This window comes from Oryzias latipes, chromosome 18 (assembly GCF_053564925.1).
Source record: "Oryzias latipes strain Hd-rR chromosome 18, Olatipes_Hd-rR_3.1".
In the NCBI taxonomy this organism is placed as follows: domain Eukaryota; kingdom Metazoa; phylum Chordata; class Actinopteri; order Beloniformes; family Adrianichthyidae; genus Oryzias; species Oryzias latipes.
Window position 1 is genome coordinate 37,187,202 of NC_136254.1, and position 26,241 is coordinate 37,213,442.

General features: G+C 47.7%; 1 protein-coding gene across 21 annotated transcripts in view; it reads right to left on the minus strand.

The window, feature by feature from the left end:
* The window catches only part of ctc1 (CTS telomere maintenance complex component 1), a 125,711-nt gene that overhangs the window by 12,535 nt on the left and 86,935 nt on the right, over positions 1 to 26,241 (minus strand). For 9 of the 21 annotated variants that reach the window (XR_013651349.1, XR_013651345.1, XR_013651346.1 and 6 more), the window contains one exon: positions 15,355 to 15,407. Coding sequence is in view for 16 of the 21 variants with exons in the window: in XM_078936907.1 (XP_078793033.1) it covers positions 15,355 to 15,407 (53 nt within the window). In the remaining 5 variants the exon portion in view is untranslated. Of the gene's footprint in view, positions 1 to 2,464; positions 2,658 to 11,681; positions 15,286 to 15,354; positions 15,408 to 26,241 lie in introns of those variants that run through there. The other 12 variants (XM_078936912.1, XM_078936914.1, XM_078936905.1 and 9 more) reach the window with 7 other exon arrangements.

Genomic DNA, 26,241 nt, shown 5'->3' on the forward strand with positions numbered 1-26,241 from the left:
TCTGGTGTGGTAGATCTGAGCCTTGGGTCTTGTCTGGTGTGGTAGATCTACACCTTGGGTCTTGTCTGGTGTGGTAGATCTACACCTTGGGTCTTGTCTGGTGTGGTAGATCTGAGCCTTGGGTCTTGTCTGGTGTGGTAGATCTACACCTTGGGTCTTGTCTGGTGTGGTAGATCTGAGCCTTGGGTCTTGTCTGGTGTGGTAGATCTACACCTTGGGTCTTGTCTGGTGTGGTAGATCTACACCTTGGGTCTTGTCTGGTGTGGTAGATCTGAGCCTTGGGTCTTGTCTGGTGTGGTAGATCTACACCTTGGGTCTTGTCTGGTGTGGTGGATCTACACCCTGGGTCTTGTCTGGTGTGGTAGATCTGAGCCTTGGGTCTTGTCTGGTGTGGTAGATCTACACCTTGGGTCTTGTCTGGTGTGGTAGATCTACACCTTGGGTCTTGTCTGGTGTGGTGAATCTACACCTTGGGTCTTGTCTGGTGTGGTAGATCTACACCTTGGGTCTTGTCTGGTGTGGTGGATCTACACCTTGGGTCTTGTCTGGTGTGGTGGATCTACACCTTGGGTCTTGTCTGGTGTGGTAGATCTGAGCCTTGGGTCTTGTCTGGTGTGGTAGATCTGAGCCTTGGGTCTTGTCTGGTATGGTAGATCTGAGCCTTGGGTCTTGTCTGGTGTGGTAGATCTACACCTTGGGTCTTGTCTGGTGTGGTAGATCTGAGCCTTGGGTCTCGTCTGGTGTGGTAGATCTGAGCCTTGGGTCTTGTCTGGTGTGGTAGATCTGAGCCTTGGGTCTTGTCTGGTGTGGTAGATCTACACCTTGGGTCTTGTCTGGTGTTGTGGATCTACACCTTGGGTCTTGTCTGGTGTGGTAGATCTGAGCCTTGGGTCTTGTCTGGTGTGGTAGATCTGAGCCTTGGGTCTTGTCTGGTGTGGTAGATCTGAGCCTTGGGTCTTGTCTGGTGTGGTAGATCTACACCTTGGGTCTTGTCTGGTGTGGTGGATCTACACCTTGGGTCTTGTCTGGTGTGGTAGATCTGAGCCTTGGGTCTTGTCTGGTGTGGTAGATCTCAGCCTTGGGTCTTGTCTGGTGTGGTAGATCTACACCTTGGGTCTTGTCTGGTGTGGTAGATCTGAGCCTTGGGTCTCGTCTGGTGTGGTAGATCTGAGCCTTGGGTCTTGTCTGGTGTGGTAGATCTACACCTTGGGTCTTGTCTGGTGTGGTAGATCTACACCTTGGGTCTTGTCTGTTGTGGTAGATCTGAGCCTTGGGTCTTGTCTGGTGTGGTAGATTTACATCTTGGGTCTTGTCTGGTGTGGTAGATCTACACCTTGGGTCTTGTCTGTTGTGGTAGATCTGAGCCTTGGGTCTTGTCTGGTGTTGTAGATCTGAGCCTTGGGTCTTGTCTGGTGTGGTAGATCTGAGCTTTGGGTCTTGTCTGGTGTGGTAGATCTACACCTTGGGTCTTGTCTGGTGTGGTAGATCTACACCTTGGGTCTTGTCTGTTGTGGTAGATCTGAGCATTGGGTCTTGTCTGGTGTTGTAGATCTACATCTTGGGTCTTGTCTGGTGTGGTAGATCTACACCTTGGGTCTTGTCTGGTGTGGTGGATCTACACCTTGGGTCTTGTCTGGTATGGTAGATCTGAGCCTTGGGTCTCGTCTGGTGTGGTAGATCTGAGCCTTGGGTCTTGTCTGGTGTGGTGGATCTACACCTTGGGTCTTGTCTGGTATGGTAGATCTGAGTCTTGGGTCTTGTCTGGTGTGGTGGATCTACACCTTAGGTCTTGTCTGGTGTGGTGGATCTACACCTTGGGTCTTGTCTGGTATGGTAGATCTGAGCCTTGGGTCTCGTCTGGTGTGGTAGATCTGAGCCTTGGGTCTTGTCTGGTGTGGTGGATCTACACCTTGGGTCTTGTCTGGTATGGTAGATCTGAGTCTTGGGTCTTGTCTGGTGTGGTGGATCTACACCTTGGGTCTTGTCTGGTGTGGTGGATCTACACCTTGGGTCTTGTCTGGTATGGTAGATCTGAGCCTTGGGTCTCGTCTGGTGTGGTAGATCTGAGCCTTGGGTCTTGTCTGGTGTGGTAGATCTGAGCCTTGGGTCTTGTCTGGTGTGGTGGATCTACACCTTGGGTCTTGTCTGGTATGGTAGATCTGAGTCTTGGGTCTTGTCTGGTGTGGTGGATCTACACCTTGGGTCTTGTCTGGTGTGGTGGATCTACACCTTGGGTCTTGTCTGGTATGGTAGATCTGAGTCTTGGGTCTTGTCTGGTGTGGTGGATCTACACCTTGGGTCTTGTCTGGTGTGGTGGATCTACACCTTGGGTCTTGTCTGGTATGGTAGATCTGAGCCTTGGGTCTCGTCTGGTGTGGTAGATCTGAGCCTTGGGTCTTGTCTGGTGTGGTAGATCTGAGCCTTGGGTCTTGTCTGGTGTGGTGGATCTGAGTCTTGGGTCTTGTCTGGTGTGGTGGATCTACACCTTGGGTCTTGTCTGGTGTGGTGGATCTACACCTTGGGTCTTGTCTGGTGTGGTGGATCTACACCTTGGGTCTTGTCTGGTGTGGTAGATCTGAGCCTTGGGTCTTGTCTGGTGTGGTAGATCTACACCTTGGGTCTTGTCTGGTGTGGTGGATCTACACCTTGGGTCTTGTCTGGTGTGGTGGAGAAGAAGGAAGAAGAAGGAAAGTGGAATGATGGTCGTTTAGAATGTTTCAAAAGCTTCAACTTGTTCATAAAGGAGACGATTTGTGTCAGATCAGGAAGTTTTTCATTTTCCCGGCGATACGTTTTGTTCTTTTTTGCCATGAACTATTTTACTGCTTCCAAAAGCTCAGAATAATAAATACAGTGACTTTCATTCCGTTCAGGAAAGGAAGAATCTTCCTGTTCTTCGCAGCTCCCATGTTGACTTATTTTTTCCGGCATTGGGCGTAACCCTCGCAAATGTTTGGCGGTCACATATGTGTCTGGAGCAGCATCAAACACACACACTGCCAAATTACTTTTATTAGTATTTATTTTTAATACCCTCTGATGGTTTGAGTGTAGTTTAAGAGGGAAAAAACTATGAAATGAGGCACTGAATATAGAAAATATGATGAGACTCAAAGAGCCGCACGCTCATTGGCCACGCATGCGGCTCTCGAGTAGCGTAGCGTGTTCGCCACCCCTGATATATATATTTTTTATTTTATTTTAATTTTCCACAATGTGTCAAAGCAACAAATCACCTCACAGTACAGAATGTGGAAAAAATGGCCATCCCCAAAGCAGCTGCTTATTATTAGGGGTCCAGCATTTTATACAAGCATAAAAGTAGAAGATGAGTGGCGGAAGGAAAAGAAAAGGAAATAATTACATAAATAAAATACAATAATAGTATGGGAAAATGATGGTAGTTGGTGGAAAGTGTTGGACAATAGGGACAATGAATTTGAAGAACATAAGCTCAGGCGTGTGGCCATATAAGTGTCAACAGAGAGAAATCACACACGCTAATAGGTGGCTTTGGTCGGAGCAGCATTTGTACATTATGTTGAAAGTAATAGCACTTTCAGTTTCCTTTTAAACATGTATATTGTGGCGGGGGGCGCTAGCGAGCAGGCAATGGAGTAGGTCGCATGTTTAGCGTGCTCTGCATAAATTAGCAAAAAAGAGCCATAATACTCTAAAAAGTGCCAAGAAAACTCGTGCATCTTAGCAACCTATCTTCTTTCCTCATCGCCTGGATTTTATTCTGTAAACTGAGATGGCAAGTAGTCTCCGCAAATATAAATATACGAGCAAAGCTGCCGCGGCTGCCTCTGCTAGCAAAACGTGCTCAGACTCAGCTAGCTCCACACTTAGCACACCACCTGAAGAGCTAGGAGCACCAATGGAGCCGTGTGAACTGTCTGAGACGGGACTTCTAGATCTGAAGAGCGACATACTGGCCTCGATCAAATCAGAAATCACCCAGCTCTTCCAGACAGAGCTCGCAAAAGTGATAGCGAAGGAGTTCGGGGAGGTGAAAATGGAGATGCAAGCGGTCCGAACAGAGTTGGCCAACAACACCGCCACAGTGAGGTCAGAGTTGAAAGCAATTCAATCTATTGTGTCAGAGATGGAGCGAGGACTTTCAGGGTGTTCAGATGACATAACAACTCTACAAAAATCTGTCCAGCAGCTGGAAAAAAACGTGTCGATCCTCCAAGAAAAGTGTGTGGATATGGAAGGACGCATGCGGAGATCAAACATTTGCATATTAAATGTACCCGAGGAAGTTCCGACCACACCCGATTCAATCTCCAAACTACTCAAAGAGGTGTTGAAGATCGATAAAGAAGTGCTGATTGACAGATGCCACCGCGCTCTACAGACGAGACAAGCAGATGGGAAAGCCAGAGCGATCATCGCCAAGATGCACTACGATCAGGATTACACTGAGATCTTCCGCCGTGCCCGAGCTGCGGGTCCTCTCCTCTACAAAGGTGCCACCGTCCTCATTTTTCCCGATTATCCACCGAGTGTAGCCAGCGCCAGGGCGGCCTTCAATGAGGTAAAAAAGCTTCTGCGTGGACGGGAAAACGTGCGTTGTGGGCTGCTTCACCCGGCACAGCTGCGGATTACACACAATGGAATTGAAAAACGATTTAAGGATGCAGCACAAGCCATGACGTATGTGAAGGGAAATATTCTTTGAGGAGTGATTATTTTTTACTATTTTCTCTTCTTTTTTTTCTCTCAATTTTTTACTCATCTACGTTATTCCTGTGGGGGTTTTTTTTGTCACACCGGGAGACTGACGGAAATGCTCATCTGTCACACACAAATCATACTTCCACTCTATATGACCACTAAAAGGATGGTAATCTGAATAAATAGGTAAACTATGATCGGAATGAGCCATTCCTTTTCCTCCCTTTTTTATTATTTAATTTTTTAATTTAATATTTTTATTTTTGTGTGTGACCTCTTCACCTGCACCATTTACATGGACATTTAATCTGAGTGTCAGATGTTAAAAGGCTTTTTGGTATTTCTACTCTTAAATATTTTTGCAGAGCAAACTGGACGCTAGAGTTCTAACAAGCACATAATGTGTGGATTTTGTTGTCAGAGGGTTGTTTATGATCACCATGTTCTTGTTGGTGATGGGTGGGGTGGGTTACCTGTTGCACCTAAAGTTATTTTATTTTCATCTGTTGCATCTATTTCTGTTCAAGTGATGAGATCTCATGTCTAACAGGTTGTATTTACTTGCCCAGATTAATGCCTTAAAAATACTGTTTTTCATAGCCAATGGCTAGTCAGTTATTCAATAATCAGTATGGCTGTTGCCCAGTTAATTTTGTTAGCTGGAATGTCAAATCACTAAATCATCCATTAAAACGTAGGAAGGTGCTCTCACATTTGGAGCAGTTGAATACTGACATTGCCTTCCTCCAAGAAACTCATCTTAACACCTTTGATCACTCCAGACTTAGAGGGGGATGGGTGGGACATATTTTTCATTCTACCTTTCATTTTAAATCCAGAGGTACAGCCATTCTTATTAAAAAATCAATTTCTTTTAACATGACAAAAGTAGAAGCTGACCCTTCTGGAAGATATATAATAGTAGTGGGAAGATTGAATAATACTCCTGTTATACTGGCAAACATATATGCTCCTAATTGGGACAATGGTGTTTTTTTTACTGAAATTTTTTCCCGAATACCAAACATAGATTCGCACCATCTCATCCTCGGAGGTGATATAAATTGTGTACTAACTCCTTCCCTTGACCGTAAGATATGGAATGTTTGATGTCTGGAGATTCCGGAATCCCAATAGCAGAAATTACTCTTTCTACTCACCAGTACATAAAACCTTCTCACGAATTGATTATTTTTCCTTGATAGCAACCTACTTTCTCTAGTCAATAAGTGTGAATATCAAGCAATAGTTATATCTGACCATGCACCATTGTTAATGACATTGAAAATGCCAAGTCCAGGTAATAAATATCGACCATGGAGATTTAATACTCTACTGCTTTCAGATAGAGAGTTTGTTAAATTTATTTCAAAGGAAATAAAGGAATATATCACACGTAATAGCACCCCTGGAATGTCCTCTAGCTTAATTTGGGAATCATTAAAAGCATACCTTAGAGGCCAAATTCTATCTTATAGTGCTAGAACGAAAATACTTCTAACTGAAAAGATTAAGAGGATTGAAAATGATATTCTCCGGCACCACCCACCCCACCGTGTGGGGTGGGTGGTGCCGGGCCTGGGGTGTCGGCGCCTCCGGGGGTGGGGCCCCTGGGCTGGGTGGCCCTGGCCCCTTTGCTGGGGGGGGGGGGGGGGGCTGGGGGACGGCTGTTTGACCACCGGGGGACAGTCTACCAGCTGTCCCCAACTTACCCCCTTCCTCATATAACCTCATATTAGGGTGAAGGGGTGGGGGGTCTAGCCTGCGATGCGCCTTGGGAGGGGGGCTACTTGGCAGAAGCCCCCCTCCTATGATTGACGTATGGAGTGGGCCCCCCCTCTTTCGGTTTTATTTGCACCTTAGACATGTAGGGTCCTTGGTAGGGGGGGTGCTTGGACATCACTGCAAGCAAGCAGCAGATGTCCTCCTGGCACCCTACCCGCCAATTTTAACCGCACCTTAGACATTTATGGCCCCTTGGTGGGGAGGGTGAGGGGACATCACTGTGAGTAATCAGGAGGCGTCCCCTTAGTGCCCTACTCGCCAATTTTAACTGCACCCCCCTTAGTACACACACCCCTCCCCCCTCAATATATACATTCCAACATAAACACACACACATGCACACAAACACCCTCTCAACACATATACACACACACACATTTTACAAGGAAGGTGGGACCTAGGTCCATCTGTCCCCTACCCCTTCCCTGGTGGGGGGTGCGGGCCCCTTGGCGATGGCGGCCGTGTCCCTTGGGTGCCGGCTCCCTGGGCCTGGCGGCGCTCTCTCCGCACGGTGGGGGGGTTCATATTACACCTGAGCCGGGGGTGTTCGTGTCCCTGGGGGGTGGGTCCTGGTCCTTGCCCCTGAGCGCTGGGCCCCGCCAAACTTCCAACATGGCCGAGCCTGGTCGGGCCATATTTATAACATCCCTTGTGGGCCGCCCTTTTTTCCCCGGGGTTCCCCCCTCCTGGGCGGGGGCGGCGGGCCCCTGCCTTGCTCCTACCTGGACCAACCGTGGGCCGGGTGGGTGGCTGCCTGGAGTGCGGAGCGGGTCTCCCTTGGGGGGTCCTGGCTCGTACCTGGGGTTGGGGCGGGGGGATGCCCGGAACTCCTGGGTGGTGGTGGGGTGCTCATCTGGGGCTGTGGGTGTCCTTCTCCGGTGGGGCCCTGCGTTGGGCTCTTCCGGCGCGGCAGGGGGGCTGCTTTCCTGGCTGGGCTGGGGCGGCGCTCTCTTTCCCTCCGCGCCTCCCTGCTCTCTGGCTCTGGGGGCCTTGCGGCGGTCCTGCTGGCCCTGGCCTGGGTGTCGGGCTTGGTCGCCCGGGCGGCGGTTGTTCCCTGCCTGTTCCCGTGTGGCGTTGGGGGGATTCCAGCTGCCGCTGCGGCGGGGGTCTGGGTGTGGCTGGGCGCTCCTCCTCCTTCTTTTCACATTCCACCATCCATTTTAGAAGAACATAAACACTCACCTGAGCACAGGTGTTAGCTCACCTTTGCACTAATAGTTTGCATGATTGAATGAATGAAAGATTTCACACTAGTTGGTTTAAAGGCATAGGTATGCGTTCGTGAACACTATCTGTTTTGTGTACATGTCGACAGGTGGACATTTTTGCAGCTAGCAGGTGTGTTGATAACATTGGAATGTGTGTGGACAGGCTCCGCCCTTTTTGTACTACATTTGTACCGTACCGTAAACCTGTCTGCTCTATGCTGCTTCATGGTCTTACCCCCCCTCTCACTATCACCCCCCCCCCCCCCCCGACATCCCTCCCTCTTCTTCCCTTTTCCGTCCGGTCCAACACCAAAGATTTTCAATCATGGTTGAAATTAAAAAAGTTTGGCCTCAATTCCAAAAGGGGTTTATTCAGACATACCTTTGGTTTGTCTGAAGATTAATAACCCCTCTTGTTAAAGTAAAATATGTCCAACACAAGAGGCCCTCAGCTCTCATCTGCCTGCCTAGCTGTTGGACAGGACAAGTTAAAAAAAAGAAAAAAAAAAAAAAAAAGAAAATGATATTCTCCAATTAGATGATATGCTAGCTAACTCCCCTTCATCTGACCTGTTCAAAAAGCGCCTAGCTCTTCAGACCGAATATAATCTGTCGACTACACGGCAGATTGAAAATCTTTGAAATAAATGTCAATATAAATCATATGAACATGGGGAAAAGATAGGTAAAACACTCGCCCATCAGCTTCGTCATCAGCAAGTGGCTCAGGCTATTATAGCCATCAACACTGAACAGAATGTGAAGTTAACTGACCCTTTAGAGATCAATCAAAGGTTTCATACATATTATACACAGTTATACACCTCAGAATCTAAAAAGGTTCAAGTACTTTTTGACAAGTTTTTTAGCAAGCTTAATCTGCCAAGAGTAGATGAGGAAGTATCTCAAAATCTGGAGAGACCTTTGAAAACAGAAGATATTCAGAAGTCCATAAATTCTATGCAAAGCGGGAAATCACCAGGGGCCTCATTTCTAAAACTTTGCGTAGGATTTGCGTCAGAAGTGGCGTACGGATGAAACATAGGACGTGCGTACGCACAGAAATATTGGGATTTATAAAACCGTGCTCACGCACATCCTACGCATCTTTCCCTTAATAAATCACAACCAATTCTAAATGCAGCGCAGCTTTTGCGGCCTCATGACACGCCCATTATTGCCCATAAATAGTCCGTGAAACGCCCACAAATGAATATTCATTGATTGGGAAACCATGGCAAACACAGAGAGGAAATCAAAAAAACGTAACTTCACTCAATGTGAAGTAGAAGTTATCGTTGGCGAGGTGGAAAAGAGGAGAAAAGTGTTGTTTGGAGGTCACAGTGAGCGGCAAACGGTGGCAGACGCCGTAAATGCTGCAGCCTCACATCCTCGGACCGTGGCCGAAATAAAAAAGAAATGAAAGAAACGGTCGGACATCAAAGTCGAGGCAAAAAGACGTCTAGCGCCACATCGCCAGAGTGTGTCTGCCACGGGTGGGGGACAGGGGACACCGGAGCTGACCCCTCTTGATGAGAGACTGGCGACTATTATTTGGGGAATCCCTTTAGTGGAGTGATGACCGAGGCGGAGGGGGACAGACGTGCCAGACGCACCGGCTGACACGGGTAAAAGAAATAATTCAAATGAATGCAGTCAAGTCACATGTATGCAGTCCACACAATTACAGTTTATTAATATAGAACAATTTTATTTTAGCTGCTGGGTTTTCCAGCGGGGCCAGTGGATGCTGCAGCTGAGCAGCCGTCTGGACCCAGCGTCTCCACGGCAACGGCTCTCAACCTCCAGCAGTGGACGTGTCCTCACCGATGCAGTCCTTTAAATGCAGAGGGAAGTCAGTAGTTCAATCAGAGAGGTGGCCAAGGAGTTGGGCGAAATCAAGACTGACTGAAATGAACTGCACGATGAGGGAATTCTTGAATAAATAATATTTTCCACACCTCTTGTTGTTCTTTACAAGCGATGCATCACTTCCAAACGCTGGCGCACAGCAGCAGCGTTTGGCTCAAATGCGTGGGGATGAGGTTCAGGGTGGGGGCCAACACAGCAATAAGCGTCCAGGGGGTAGAGGCACGTTTTTAAGCTGTGCCACATTGTGTAGCACAGCACATGCCAGCACGATTTGGCACACACTGTCACTTTCACGTGTTTCTTCCATCTGCTGACGGTGTCGCCGTTTCTCATTTCACCCGTTTTTGTGCGTACGCCTGGGTCATAAATCTCAACTACTGCGTAGAGAGTGGCGTACGCCTTCTTTTGTGCATACGCAACCTTTATAAATGAGGCCCCAGGACCAGATGGCTTCCCAAGTGAATTTTTCAAAACCTTTGCAAAAGATTTGTCCCCTATATTACTTTCAGTCTATGATGACTCCTCCCTCTCAGGTTCTCTCCCAGAGACTATGAGACAGGCTGTTATCTCTTTGATACATAAAAAAGGTAAAAGTCACTTAGAGTGCAGTTCTTACCGGCCTATCTCGTTATTAAATGTAGATAGTAAAATCTTTGCTAAGATACTAGCACATCGCTTGGAATCTGTTTTGCCCTCTATCGTATCTGATGATCAAACAGGGTTTATCAAAGATCGTCATTCTTTTCATAATGTTCGAAGACTCTTAAATATTCTTCATCATCCCTCTCCACCAGATACATCAGAAATAGTTCTCTCGCTTGATGCTGAGAAAGCGTTCGACCGTGTGGAGTGGGACTACCTTTTTTATACACTTAAAAAATTTGGCTTTGGCCCAAGGTTTATCTCATGGATATGTGTTCTCTACTCTTCCCCAGTCGCAGCAATTCGTACCAATAATAATCTTTCACCTTTTTTTAAGCTGGGACGTGGAACAAGGCAAGGATGGTCTTTATCACCTTTATTATTTGCTTTGATCATTGAACCTCTAGCAATTACTCTTCGAGGTGATGATTCTATTAAAGGTGTTCAGAGAGGAGATTCTGAACACAAAGTGTCTCTGTACGCGGATGACACATTACTATATATATCTGATCCCCTATACAGCCTTCCTCATTTACTCACACTTTTGCATGAGTTTGGAAAAATATCAGGTTATAAAATAAATATGCACAAAAGTGAACTGATGCCCATAAATCCTGTTGCACTAAAAGATGTGTCAAATTCCATACCATTTAAATTAAGCCAGCATAAATTCAAGTATCTAGGGATTTGGATCACAAGCAATTATAAACATATGTACAACACAAACTTTATTCCATTGTTAGATAGTTTAAAACAAGACCTGCAACGCTGGCAATCTTCTCCAATATATTTAGGAGGCAGAATTAATGTTGTTAAAATGAACATCCTACCTACGTTTCTATATCTTTTTTCAGTCTATACCTTTATTTTTAACAAAAACATTCTTTTCTAACCTAGACAAACTGATTTCATCATATATATGGAATGGGAAGACTGCCCGCATTCGCAAAAATATTTTACAATACCACAAAGATTATGGGGGAATGTCACTTCCCAATTTCCAATACTATTACTGGGCTGCTAATATCCGCACATTGCTTTATTGGCTAGAGATATCGATTCATAAGGATCTTAAATGGTTAAATTTTGAACGAATGTCATGTCAATCTGCCTCTTTACACTCTCTACTTTGTTCAACAATACCACTGTCACAAACTCTCGACAAAATTTCACAGAACCCAGTAGTTAAACGTTCACTTAAAATCTGGGCACAATTTAGGAGAAGCCTGCACCTTAAAAATATGTCAATTTATGCCCCAGTTATGAAAAATATTATGTTTCTCCCTTCCATAACTGATAACTCTTTTACATATTGGTCCGCAAATGGTCTGAGAACCCTGAAGGATCTGTTCATCGAAGGTCAATTTGTTTCATTTCAGAGACTAAAAAGTGAATTTAGAATTCCTGATGTTCACTTCTTCAGATACCTTCAACTTAGAAGTTTTCTATCTACCACATTCACCCATTTCCCCTCGCGACCACCAGACTCACTTCTTGAAAACATCTTGACCTTTAATCCACAGTCAAAAGGAATCATCAGCAAAATATACACAGCAATCAACTCATCAAACACAGATCCACTGACTCATACCAAAAGAAAGTGGGAAGAAGATTTGGCTACGGACCTATCAGAGGATGTATGGCAGACTGCTCTTCAGAATATATTTTCATCCTCAATATGCTTAAGACAAAGGGTTATACAATTCAAGGTGGTTCACAGACTGCATTGGTCCAAAGTAAAGTTAGCTAGAATCAAACCAGACCGTGATGCTAATTGTGATCGTTGTGATAGGGAACCAGGTACACTTTCGCATATGATTGGTTTTGTCCGACACTAAGGGCCTTCTGGCACAACATTTTTCAACTTCTCTCTGACGCATTGGGGACACACATGGCTCCTGAGGCCTCAATTGCGATATTTGGTGTATCAGAGTTCTGTCTGCGGCTTCCAAGTAAATCCAAAAGTGTAATTGCTTTCACTACACTTCTGGCCAGAAGGCTAATCCTCCTACACTGGAAAAACAAACAACCCCCTACTTGTAGGAAATATCTTGTTGATCTTATGTGCCATCTTACAGTAGAAAAAATCAGATATTCAATGAAGGGTTGAACTGCAGGGTTTTTTAATGTCTGGCAGCCAGTTCTGAGCAAGATCAAAGATATTGATCCATCGCTCTTTCTGAGGGGTAACACTGTTACTCCATTCAGCAAAATCCTTTTTTATTGTATTTAATTCTTTTTCTTTTAGGGTGCAACATGGTGGGTTTGTTTGTTTGTTTGTTTGGGGTATTAAGGAACAAAAAAAAGTTTGAATGTCTTTTACACTGTATATGTTGCTGAATACTCAAATAAAAAGAAACTTTGTTTAAAAAAAACATGTATATTGTAGCAGACTGTTTAACATCATTGTCTAAAATATTCCACGTTTGTGGACCTCTAGTACAGACAGAGAAGCTTGTGCATTGTAACTTTCTGTTTTTGCCCTTTAGCATATGCTTTCCCCTGGTGTCATGGTGATAAGAGGGCGAGGAAAGTGGTATGAGGTCACACAAATGACTATTTAGTTTATGAACAACACTGTACATTGTGCATGCGTTATGATACGTGTTGAGTTCCGGTAACTTAAGGAGGCTGTATCTGTGAAAGAGTGGATCTGTAGGAGAATTTGGCGTTGACCCGGTTATTGCTCTTATTGCTGTTTTTTGTGTAATCAGGAGTTTTGTCGTGTAGGTAGCGTATGTGTTATTCCATATGATGTTACAGTTTCAAACAGGGATCTGTACAATGTTAGCAATGCATCTGATGGGATGCATCCAAATAGTCCAAAATGGACTTGCTTTTTTCCGTAACTCTGGCATACTTATTAATTTTTGGGAAAAATGATGAGGAGAAAAGAGTAGTAATAAAGTCATTGTTAGTTTTATTGTCCTTGGATAAATCTATATTTAAGTCACCCATAATAAGACAATTTATATTCCTTAGGTTTATGTGGAGAAGAATGTTTTCAAGTTTGTCTCTAAATGTGTCATAATCTGAGTCTGGTGGGCGATATATTACTCCAATAACAATCCTTGTGGCATTGTTATGTTTTAGTTCTAGAAAGATTGAGTCAGAAAAACCATCATCCAGTATAATGTCTGTTCGTTCCCTTACTGAATATGAGGAGCTCACATATAGACAAACTCCTCCTCCAGGTTTACCAGCTCTATTTTTGCAAAACAGTGTATATCCATCTAGGTTGTAAAGATCTAAATATGCATCTTCATTGATCCAGGTTTCACTGCAGCCTACTATGTCAAAATTGTGGCCTATTGATGCCAGCAGTGAAACTAGGTCATCATGATGTTTTTTGATACTACGTATGTTTAGATGCAAGGAGGAAAAGGTAAAGCTACTTTTGGTTTTTATTAAATCCTCTGGATTATAATATTAACAGTGTAAGTTTCTCAGTTTTGCACCCAGATAGTTCTGTTCAAAATGGTCTTCTTCAAGACTACAATCTACTTCTATCAACCCCATACAGTTTGAGAAGAACATGATGTCCAGATTGCAGGTAGAAGACTCTGTAGAGACACTTTCCCAAGTTCCAGCACCAAAAAAAAACATAATAAACAAAAAATAAGTAAAAACATAAGAAACATAGACATTACCATAGTCATTTAAGTAAACTCAAGTCAAATTTCTGTCTCCAGAAGAGTGCAAATCATTCCATACCCATAACGAACATTAGTCATTGATGACTGCGATGTTTACTCACCAGATCATTATTGAGGTTGGAGTAGGAGTACAGTACCTCATTTATGGGCAATTTTTAGAAATAGTTCAGCCTCTTTCGAGTCTCTGAAAGTCTTTTTAGTTCCGTTGATTGTGAAGGACAGTGTTGCTGGATAAGCCATCTGGAAGCGTATATTCCTCTGGATGAGGTTCGCGCGGAGTTGAATGCTCTTCTGGCGATACGAACGCTTTGTGGAATATCGGGAACAATCTTAAGGTACGAATCCTCTTACGGTATTTTCCCCCGTCGTTTTGCCTCAGTCAGAATCATCCTGACGTCTCTCGTGTGCTGAAGTCTGATGAACACCTGGCGCGGGCGTCCATCTGCAGGCGTTCCAAAGCGGTCGATAGCAACAGAGTTTACCTGCAATTTCAGGAGTTTAGGAATAAACTCCTCAAAAAACAGAGTCGGGTCACTTCCTTCAGTGGACTTTTTGAGTTTTAACAGTCTGACGTTGTCACGTCTTGACCGGCCTTCTAGGTCCATCACTTTGCTGGTCAGCTCCTTGTTTGTTTTTTAAAGCTCATCCAGCTTCCTTTTTATCGGAGCGATGTCGTCCTCCAGCCCAGAGATCCGTGTCTCTGACTCGGTCTGGCGAGCTTTGAGCGAGTCAGTTGTAGCCACAACATCATCAAGGCGTTTAATTATGTTGTCCAGCTTGGCATCCAGAATGGATTCGAACTTGTCGAATGACTCTTTGACGGACATTAGAGTGCGCTGTCCTTCCTCTGCAACAGCTGTGGAGATCATTTTTAGCAGAGCCTCCGGGGAAAACTCCAAACTTGCAGGGGAGTCGAGCTTTGTCAAAGCAGCTAGCATTAGCTCTTGTTTCATGGGACATGCTAGATGTTGTTGAAGCTGTGCCATCTTCACGGTCAGCTCGAGGTTGTTTTGCTGGTTTAGGCATTTCAGCGACTCCTTTTATTCTTTTAACCTTTAGTTCTGTAACGCAGTTTGAGAGTGGGTCTCTGTTCAAAATAGACTTCAGGGGGAGACAGTTTGACGTGACCTACTCCTCCGTCACCATCTTCAACCTTTTTACAGGAACATGTGTGCAGAATATGAACTGTAAACCCCAAGGTCAAAATGGGAAACACCTCTGAAGGTGATAGAGAATGAGAGGGCAAAGATCCTGTGGGACTTCCAGATCCAGACTGATAGGATGGTAATGGAGAACCAACCAGACATTGTAGTGGTGGATAAAGAACAGAGGAAAGCCGTTGTGGTGGATGTGGCAGTGCCAAGCGATGGGAACATCAGGAAGAAGGAACATGAGAAACTGGAGAAATACCAGGGACTCAGAGAAGAACTGGAGAAAGCCTGGAAAGTGAAGGTGACAGTGGTGCAGTGGCGTACAGACAGAGGCTCTGAATGATTGACAGTTCTTACTTTGCTCTGGACTGGAACACGGCAGAAGAGGATCCACACCGAGAACTGCAGGACTGAAACAAAGACAGATTTATGGATCCTGAACGCAACATTTAATATTTACATGAGAGACCTGAAGGGGGCGCTGCAGGAAAACAAACATACAGCTTTATAAACATTTAAACACGTCTGACCTTCACTTGAGACACCCCCACATTGAAATAAACGAATGAAAGGTGCTAAGAAAAAAAAATAAAATAAAAAAAATAAAATAAAAATGGTCAAGTGCTCTGGGGAAGTGCAAAGTGTAAAGAAGGAGAAAGTGACTTTTGATTGATTGACATGGCAATGGGGAGGGGACCAAAAGGTCTGAAAGGAGCTGGACGGGAGGAGCAGAGGGGAGAAAGGAATGCCGGCGTCAGACGCTGAAAGTCTGCTGCAGCATCAGACATTGATACCTCTTCATCACCTGCCTACTTTGGAAGGACAGTGGGACAGACTTTGCTTTGTTCCTCGTCCTGTCAGAACGGTTTTGGGAGGATCGGATTTCCTGGAGGTTGTTCTGGACGCGAGGAGCGCACCTAAGAACGCCATCGTTGTATGACGCCTGGAAGCGGTTAGAACGACCCTTATTGTTTTTGATGTGTACATATTTTCAAGTCATGGTACCTTGTGAAGATTGGAACTTCATTTTTTTGATGGATTGATTTTTGAACGGATTATCCTAATATATTTTTGTCTACTTCAGCTCAGGAGCAGACTGTGAAAGATTGTCTCTGGGACTTTTCAATTGGATTTTGGGAAAACGGGAATTTCCCGAAGTAATTGACAGACTGCTTTGTATTCTGTTTTCTTCTTTGTTTAGTTGACAAAAGTCTATCAAAGAGAATTTTCATTTTTTTGAATAATAATAGGAGCATTATGGTTCACTTGCAGGTATTGTCGTTTTTTTTGTTGGTTGTCTTGACATAGTGAGTAACCTCCTTGGTAATGTAACCATCCACATGAACTGTTTATGTTCTTGAGCGTTAAACACTGACATTTGTTATCATAAACCATTTTGTGGTCACACAAAAATGGGTAGTTCCTCTAGGTTACTACCTGTATGCAGTCACCTGTATGGAGTCACCTGTATGGAGTCACCTGTATGGAGTCACCTGTATGCAGTCACGTGTATGGAGTCACCTGTGTGGAGTCACCTGTGTGGTGTCACCTGTATGGAGTCACCTGTATGGAGTCACCTGTGTGGAGTCACCTGTATGGTGTCACCTGTATGGAGTCACCTGTATGGAGTCACCTGTGTGGAGTCACCTGTATGGAGTCACCTGTGTGGAGTCACCTGTGTGGAGTCACCTGTATGGAGTCACCTGTGTGCAGTGACCTGTGTGCAGTCACCTGTGTGCAGTCACCTGTATGCAATCACCTGTGTGCAGTCACCTGTGTGCAGTCACCTGTATGCAGTCACCTGTGTGCAGTCACCAGTGTGCAGTCACCTGTGTGCAGTCACCTGTGTGCAGTCACCTGTATGCAGTCACCTGTATGCAGTCACGTGTATGCAGTCACCTGTATGCAGTCACCTGTGTGCAGTCACCTGTATGGAGTCACCTGTGTGGAGTCACCTGTGTGGAGTCACCTGTATGGAGTCACCTGTGTGGAGTCACCTGTGTGGAGTCACCTGTATGGAGTCACCTGTGTGCAGTCACCTGTGTGGAGTCACCTGTATGGAGTCACCTGTGTGGAGTCACCTGTGTGGAGTCACCTGTGTGGAGTCACCTGTGTGGAGTCACCTGTGTGGAGTCACCTGTATGGAGTCACCTGTATGGAGTCACCTGTGTGGAGTCACCTGTGTGGAGTCACCTGTATGGAGTCACCTGTGTGCAGTCACCTGTATGCAGTCACCTGTGTGCAGTCACCTGTGTGGAGTCACCTGTGTGGAGTCACCTGTATGGAGTCACCTGTGTGCAGTCACCTGTGTGCAGTCACCTGTGTGGAGTCACCTGTATGGAGTCACCTGTGTGGAGTCACCTGTGTGGAGTCACCTGTATGGAGTCACCTGTATGGAGTCACCTGTATAGAGTCACCTTTATGGAGTCACCTGTATGGAGTCACCTGTGTGGAGTCACCTGTATGGAGTCACCTGTATGGAGTCACCTGTGTGGAGTCACCTGTATGGAGTCACCTGTGTGCAGTCACCTGTGTGGAGTCACCTGTATGGAGTCACCTGTATGGAGTCACCTGTGTGGAGTCACCTGTGTGCAGTCAACTGTATGCAGTCACCTGTATGCAGTCACGTGTATGCAGTCACCTGTATAGAGTCACCTGTATGCAGTCACCTGTGTGCAGTCACCTGTGTGCAGTCACCTGTGTGCAGTCACCTGCATGGAGTCACCTGCATGGAGTCACCTGCATACAGTCACCTGCGTGGAGTCACCTGTGTGCAGTCACCTGTATGCAGTCACCTGTGTGCAGTCACCTGTGTGCTATCACCTGTGTGCAGTCACCTGTATGGAGTCACCTGTGTGCAGTCACCTGTGTGCAGTCACCTGTGTGCAGTCACCTGTATGCAGTCACCTGTGTATGGAGTCCCCTGTATGCAGTCACCTGTATGGAGTCACCTGTGTGGAGTCACCTGTATGGTGTCACCTGTATGGAGTCACCTGTGTGGAGTCACCTGTGTGGAGTCACCTGTATGGTGTCACCTGTATGGAGTCACCTGTATGGAGTCACCTGTGTGGAGTCACCTGTATGGAGTCACCTGTGTGGAGTCACCTGTGTGGAGTCACCTGTATGGAGTCACCTGTGTGCAGTGACCTGTGTGCAGTCACCTGTGTGCAGTCACCTGTGTGCAATCACCTGTGTGCAGTCACCTGTGTGCAGTCACCTGTATGGAGTCACCTGTATGGAGTCACCTGTATGGAGTCACCTGTATGCAGTCACCTGTATGCAGTCACCTGTGTGCAGTCACCTGTATGGAGTCACCTGTGTGGAGTCACCTGTGTGGAGTCACCTGTGTGGAGTCACCTGTGTGGAGTCACCTGTGTGGAGTCACCTGTATGGAGTCACCTGTGTGCAGTCACCTGTATGGAGTCACCTGTATGGAGTCACCTGTATGGAGTCACCTGTGTGGGGTCACCTGTGTGGAGTCACCTGTATGGAGTCACCTGTATGGAGTCACCTGTGTGGAGTCACCTGTATGGAGTCACCTGTGTGCAGTCACCTGTGTGCAGTCACCTGTATGCAGTCACCTGTGTGCAGTCACCTGTGTGGAGTCACCTGTGTGGAGTCACCTGTATGGAGTCACCTGTGTGCAGTCACCTGTGTGCAGTCACCTGTGTGGAGTCACCAGTGTGCAGTCACCTGTATGCAGTCACCTGTATGCAGTCACGTGTATGGAGTCACCTGTGTGGAGTCACCTGTATGGAGTCACCTGTGTGGAGTCACCTGTGTGGAGTCACCTGTATGGAGTCACCTGTATGGAGTCACCTGTATGGAGTCACCTGTGTGGAGTCACCTGTATGGAGTCACCTGTGTGGAGTCACCTGTATGGAGTCACCTGTGTGCAATCACCTGTGTGGAGTCACCTGTATGGAGTCACCTGTATGGAGTCACCTGTGTGGAGTCACCTGTGTGCAGTCAACTGTATGCAGTCACCTGTATGGAGTCACCTGTATGCAGTCACCTGTATGCAGTCACCTTTATGGAGTCACCTGTATGGAGTCACCTTTGTGGAGTCACCAGTGTGCAGTCACCTGTATGGAGTCACATGTATGGAGTCACCTGTATGCAGTCACCTGTATGCAGTCACCTGTATGCAGTCACCTGTATGCAGTCACCTGTATGGAGTCACCTGTATGCAGTCACCTGTGTGCAGTCACCTGTATGGAGTCACCTGTGTGCAGTCACCTGTATGGAGTCACCTGTGTGGAGTCACCTGTGTGCAGTCACCTGTATGGAGTCACCTGTGTGCAGTCACCTGTATGCAGTCACCTGTGTGCAGTCACCTGTATGCAGTCACCTGTGTATGGAGTCCCCTGTATGCAGTCACCTGTATGGAGTCACCTGTATGCAGTCACCTGTATGGAGTCACCTGTATGCAGTCACCTGTATGCAGTCACCTTTATGGAGTCACCTGTATGGAGTCACCTTTGTGGAGTCACCAGTGTGCAGTCACCTGTATGGAGTCACATGTATGGAGTCACCTGTATGCAGTCACCTGTATGCAGTCACCTGTATGGAGTCACCTGTATGCAGTCACCTGTGTGCAGTCACCTGTATGGAGTCACCTGTGTGCAGTCACCTGTATGGAGTCACCTGTGTGGAGTCACCTGTGTGGAGTCACCTGTATGGAGTCACCTGTGTGCAGTCACCTGTATGCAGTCACCTGTATGGAGTCACCTGTATGCAGTCACCTGTGTGCAGTCACCTGTATGCAGTCACCTGTATGCAGTCACCTGTGTGCAGTCACCTGTATGCAGTCACCTGTATGGAGTCACCTGTATGCAGTCACCTGTGTGCAGTCACCTGTATGGAGTCACCTGTGTGCAGTCACCTGTATGGAGTCACCTGTGTGGAGTCACCTGTGTGGAGTCACCTGTATGGAGTCACCTGTGTGCAGTCACCTGTGTGCAGTCACCTGTGTGCAGTCACCAGTGTGCAGTCACCAGTGTGCAGTCACCTGTATGCAGTCACCTGTATGCAGTCACCTGTATGCAGTCACGTGTATGGAGTCACCTGTATGCAGTCACCTGTATGGAGTCACCTGTATGCAGTCACCTGTTTGGAGTCACCTGTTTGGAGTCACCTGTATGGAGTCACCTGTATGGAGTCACCTGTATGGAGTCACCTGTGTGGAGTCACCTGTATGGAGTCACCTGTGTGGAGTCACCTGTATGGAGTCACCTGTGTGCAGTCACCTGTATGGAGTCACCTGTATGCAGTCACCTGTATGCAGTCACCTTTATGGAGTCACCTGTATGGAGTCACCTGTATGGAGTCACCTGTGTGGAGTCACCTGTATGGAGTCACCTGTATGCAGTCACCTGTATGGAGTCACCTGTATGCAGTCACCTGTGTGCAGTCACCTGTATGCAGTCACGTGTATGGAGTCACCTGTGTGGAGTCACCTGTATGCAGTCACCTGTGTGCAGTCACCTGTATGCAGTCACGTGTATGGAGTCACCTGTGTGGAGTCACCTGTATGGTGTCACCTGTATGGAGTCACCTGTATGGAGTCACCTGTGTGGAGTCACCTGTGTGGAGTCACCTGTATGGTGTCACCTGTATGGAGTCACCTGTATGGAGTCACCTGTGTGGAGTCACCTGTGTGGAGTCACCTGTATGGTGTCACCTGTATGGAGTCACCTGTATGGAGTCACCTGTGTGGAGTCATCTGTGTGGAGTCACCTGTATGGAGTCACCTGTGTGCAGTCACCTGTGTGCAGTCACCTGTGTGCAATCACCTGTGTGCAGTCACCTGTGTGCAGTCACCTGTGTGCAGTCACCTGTGTGCAATCACCTGTGTGCAGTCACCTGTATGGAGTCACCTGTATGGAGTCACCTGTATGCAGTCACCTGTATGCAGTCACCTGTATGCAGTCACCTGTGTGCAGTCACCAGTGTGCAGTCACCTGTGTGCAGTCACCTGTGTGCAGTCACCTGTGTGCAGTCACCTGTATGCAGTCACCTGTATGCAGTCACGTGTATGCAGTCACCTGTATGGAGTCACCTGTATGGAGTCACCTGTATGCAGTCACCTGTATGCAGTCACCTGTATGCAGTCACCTGTGTGCAGTCACCAGTGTGCAGTCACCTGTGTGCAGTCACCTGTGTGCAGTCACCTGTGTGCAGTCACCTGTATGCAGTCACCTGTATGCAGTCACCTGTATGCAGTCACGTGTATGCAGTCACCTGTATGGAGTCACCTGTATGCAGTCACCTGTGTGCAGTCACCTGTATGGAGTCACCTGTGTGGAGTCACCTGTGTGGAGTCACCTGTATGGAGTCACCTGTGTGCAGTCACCTGTGTGGAGTCACCTGTGTGCAGTCACCTGTATGCAGTCACCTGTGTGCAGTCACCTGTGTGCTATCATCTGTGTGCAGTCACCTGTATGGAGTCACCTGTGTGCAGTCACCTGTATGCAGTCACCTGTGTGCAGTCACCTGTATGCAGTCACCTGTGTATGGAGTCCCCTGTATGCAGTCACCTGTATGGAGTCCCCTGTATGCAGTCACCTGTATGGAGTCACCTGTATGCAGTCACCTGTATGGAGTCACCTGTATGCAGTCACCTGTATGCAGTCACCTTTATGGAGTCACCTGTATGGAGTCACCTTTGTGGAGTCACCAGTGTGCAGTGACCTGTATGGAGTCACCTGTATGGAGTCACCTGTATGCAGTCACCTGTATGCAGTCACCTGTATGCAGTCACCTGTATGCAGTCACCTGTATGGAGTCACCTGTATGCAGTCACCTGTGTGCAGTCACCTGTATGGAGTCACCTGTGTGCAGTCACCTGTATGGAGTCACCTGTGTGGAGTCACCTGTGTGGAGTCACCTGTGTGGAGTCACCTGTGTGCAGTCACGTGTGTGCAGTCACCTGTATGCAGTCACCTGTATGGAGTCACCTGTATGCAGTCACCTGTATGCAGTCACCTGTGTGCAGTCACCTGTATGCAGTCACCTGTATGCAGTCACCTGTGTGCAGTCACCTGTATGCAGTCACCTGTATGGAGTCACCTGTATGCAGTCACCTGTATGGAGTCACCTGTATGCAGTCACCTGTTTGGAGTCACCTGTATGGAGTCACCTGTGTATGGAGTCCCCTGTATGCAGTAACCTGTATAGAGTCACCTGTATGCAGTCACCTGTATGCAGTCACCTGTGTGAAGTCACCTGTTTGGAGTCACCTGTGTGCAGTCACCTGTGTGCAGTCACCTGCATGGAGTCACCTGCATACAGTCACCTGCATACAGTCACCTGTGTGGAGTCACCTGTGTGCAGTCACCTGTGTGCAGTCACCTGTATGCAGTCACCTGTATGCAGTCACCTGTATGCAGTCACCTGTATGGAGTCACCTGTATGCAGTCACCTGTATGGAGTCACCTGTATGGAGTCACCTGTATGGAGTCACCTGTGTGCAGTCACCTGTGTGCAGTCACCTGTGTGCAGTCACCTGTGTGGAGTCACCTGTGTGGAGTCACCTGTATGGAGTCACCTGTGTGCAGTCACCTGTGTGGAGTCACCTGTGTGGAGTCACCTGTATGGAGTCACCTGTGTGCAGTCACCTGTGTGCAGTCACCTGTATGCAGTCACCTGTATGCAGTCACGTGTATGGAGTCACCTGTATGCAGTCACCTGTATGGAGTCACCTGTATGCAGTCACCTGTATGCAGTCACCTGTATGCAGTCACGTGTATGGAGTCACCTGTATGCAGTCACCTGTATGGAGTCACCTGTATGGAGTCACCTGTATGGAGTCACCTGTATGCAGTCACCTGTTTGGAGTCACCTGTTTGGAGTCACCTGTATGGAGTCACCTGTATGGAGTCACCTGTATGGAGTCACCTGTGTGGAGTCACCTGTATGGAGTCACCTGTGTGCAGTCACCTGTATGGAGTCACCTGTATGCAGTCACCTGTATGCAGTCACCTTTATGGAGTCACCTGTATGGAGTCACCTGTGTGGAGTCACCTGTGTGGAGTCACCTGTATGGAGTCACCTGTATGCAGTCACCTGTATGGAGTCACCTGTATGCAGTCACCTGTGTGCAGTCACCTGTATGCAGTCACGTGTATGGAGTCACCTGTTTGGAGTCACCTGTATGGAGTCACCTGTATGGAGTCACCTGTGTGCAGTCACCTGTATGGAGTCACCTGTATGCAGTCACCTGTATGCAGTCACCTTTATGGAGTCACCTGTATGGAGTCACCTGTGTGGAGTCACCTGTGTGGAGTCACCTGTATGGAGTCACCTGTATGCAGTCACCTGTATGGAGTCACCTGTATGCAGTCACCTGTGTGCAGTCACCTGTATGCAGTCACGTGTATGGAGTCACCTGTGTGGAGTCACCTGTATGGTGTCACCTGTATGGAGTCACCTGTATGGAGTCACCTGTATGGAGTCACCTGTGTGGAGTCACCTGTATGGTGTCACCTGTATGGAGTCACCTGTATGGAGTCACCTGTATGAAGTCACCTGTGTGGAGTCACCTGTATGGAGTCACCTGTGTGGAGTCATCTGTGTGGAGTCACCTGTATGGAGTCACCTGTGTGCAGTGACCTGTGTGCAGTCACCTGTGTGCAGTCACCTGTATGCAATCACCTGTGTGCAGTCACCTGTGTGCAGTCACCTGTGTGCAGTCACCTGTGTGCAGTCACCTGTATGCAATCACCTGTGTGCAGTCACCTGTGTGCAGTCACCTGTATGGAGTCACCTGTATGGAGTCACCTGTATGGAGTCACCTGTATGCAGTCACGTGTATGGAGTCACCTGTGTGGAGTCACCTGTATGGTGTCACCTGTATGGAGTCACCTGTATGGAGTCACCTGTGTGGAGTCACCTGTATGGTGTCACCTGTATGGAGTCACCTGTATGGAGTCACCTGTGTGGAGTCACCTGTATGGAGTCACCTGTGTGGAGTCACCTGTGTGGAGTCACCTGTATGGAGTCACCTGTGTGCAGTGACCTGTGTGCAGTCACCTGTGTGCAGTCACCTGTATGCAATCACCTGTGTGCAGTCACCTGTGTGCAGTCACCTGTATGCAGTCACCTGTGTGCAGTCACCAGTGTGCAGTCACCTGTGTGCAGTCACCTGTGTGCAGTCACCTGTATGCAGTCACCTGTATGCAGTCACGTGTATGCAGTCACGTGTATGCAGTCACCTGTGTGCAGTCACCTGTATGGAGTCACCTGTGTGGAGTCACCTGTGTGGAGTCACTTGTATGGAGTCACCTGTGTGGAGTCACCTGTGTGGAGTCACCTGTATGGAGTCACCTGTGTGCAGTCACCTGTGTGGAGTCACCTGTGTGGAGTCACCTGTGTGGAGTCACCTGTGTGGAGTCACCTGTGTGGAGTCACCTGTGTGGAGTCACCTGTATGGAGTCACCTGTATGGAGTCACCTGTGTGGAGTCACCTATATGGAGTCACCTGTGTGCAGTCACCTGTATGCAGTCACCTGTGTGCAGTCACCTGTGTGGAGTCACCTGTGTGGAGTCACCTGTATGGAGTCACCTGTGTGCAGTCACCTGTGTGCAGTCACCTGTGTGGAGTCACCTGTATGGAGTCACCTGTGTGGAGTCACCTGTGTGGAGTCACCTGTATGGAGTCACCTGTATGGAGTCACCTGTATAGAGTCACCTTTATGGAGTCACCTGTATGGAGTCACCTGTGTGGAGTCACCTGTATGGAGTCACCTGTATGGAGTCACCTGTGTGGAGTCACCTGTATGGAGTCACCTGTGTGCAGTCACCTGTGTGGAGTCACCTGTATGGAGTCACCTGTATGGAGTCACCTGTGTGGAGTCACCTGTGTGCAGTCAACTGTATGCAGTCACCTGTATGCAGTCACGTGTATGCAGTCACCTGTATAGAGTCACCTGTATGCAGTCACCTGTGTGCAGTCACCTGTGTGCAGTCACCTGTGTGCAGTCACCTGCATGGAGTCACCTGCATGGAGTCACCTGCATACAGTCACCTGCGTGGAGTCACCTGTGTGCAGTCACCTGTATGCAGTCACCTGTGTGCAGTCACCTGTGTGCTATCACCTGTGTGCAGTCACCTGTATGGAGTCACCTGTGTGCAGTCACCTGTATGCAGTCACCTGTGTGCAGTCACCTGTATGCAGTCACCTGTGTATGGAGTCCCCTGTATGCAGTCACCTGTATGGAGTCACCTGTGTGGAGTCACCTGTGTGGAGTCACCTGTATGGTGTCACCTGTATGGAGTCACCTGTATGGAGTCACCTGTGTGGAGTCACCTGTATGGTGTCACCTGTATGGAGTCACCTGTATGGAGTCACCTGTGTGGAGTCACCTGTATGGAGTCACCTGTGTGGAGTCACCTGTGTGGAGTCACCTGTATGGAGTCACCTGTGTGCAATGACCTGTGTGCAGTCACCTGTGTGCAGTCACCTGTATGCAATCACCTGTGTGCAGTCACCTGTGTGCAGTCACCTGTATGCAATCACCTGTGTGCAGTCACCTGTGTGCAGTCACCTGTATGGAGTCACCTGTATGGAGTCACCTGTATGGAGTCACCTGTATGCAGTCACCTGTATGCAGTCACCTGTGTGCAGTCACCAGTGTGCAGTCACCTGTGTGCAGTCACCTGTGTGCAGTCACCTGTATGCAGTCACCTGTATGCAGTCACCTGTATGCAGTCACCTGTGTGCAGTCACCTGTATGGAGTCACCTGTGTGGAGTCACCTGTGTGGAGTCACCTGTATGGAGTCACCTGTGTGGAGTCACCTGTGTGGAGTCACCTGTATGGAGTCACCTGTGTGCAGTCACCTGTATGGAGTCACCTGTATGGAGTCACCTGTATGGAGTCACCTGTGTGGGGTCACCTGTGTGGAGTCACCTGTATGGAGTCACCTGTGTGCAGTCACCTGTGTGGAGTCACCTGTGTGGAGTCACCTGTATGGAGTCACCTGTATGGAGTCACCTGTGTGGAGTCACCTGTATGGAGTCACCTGTGTGCAGTCACCTGTGTGCAGTCACCTGTATGCAGTCACCTGTGTGCAGTCACCTGTGTGGAGTCACCTGTGTGGAGTCACCTGTATGGAGTCACCTGTGTGCAGTCACCTGTGTGCAGTCACCTGTGTGGAGTCACCAGTGTGCAGTCACCTGTATGCAGTCACCTGTATGCAGTCACGTGTATGGAGTCACCTGTGTGGAGTCACCTGTATGGAGT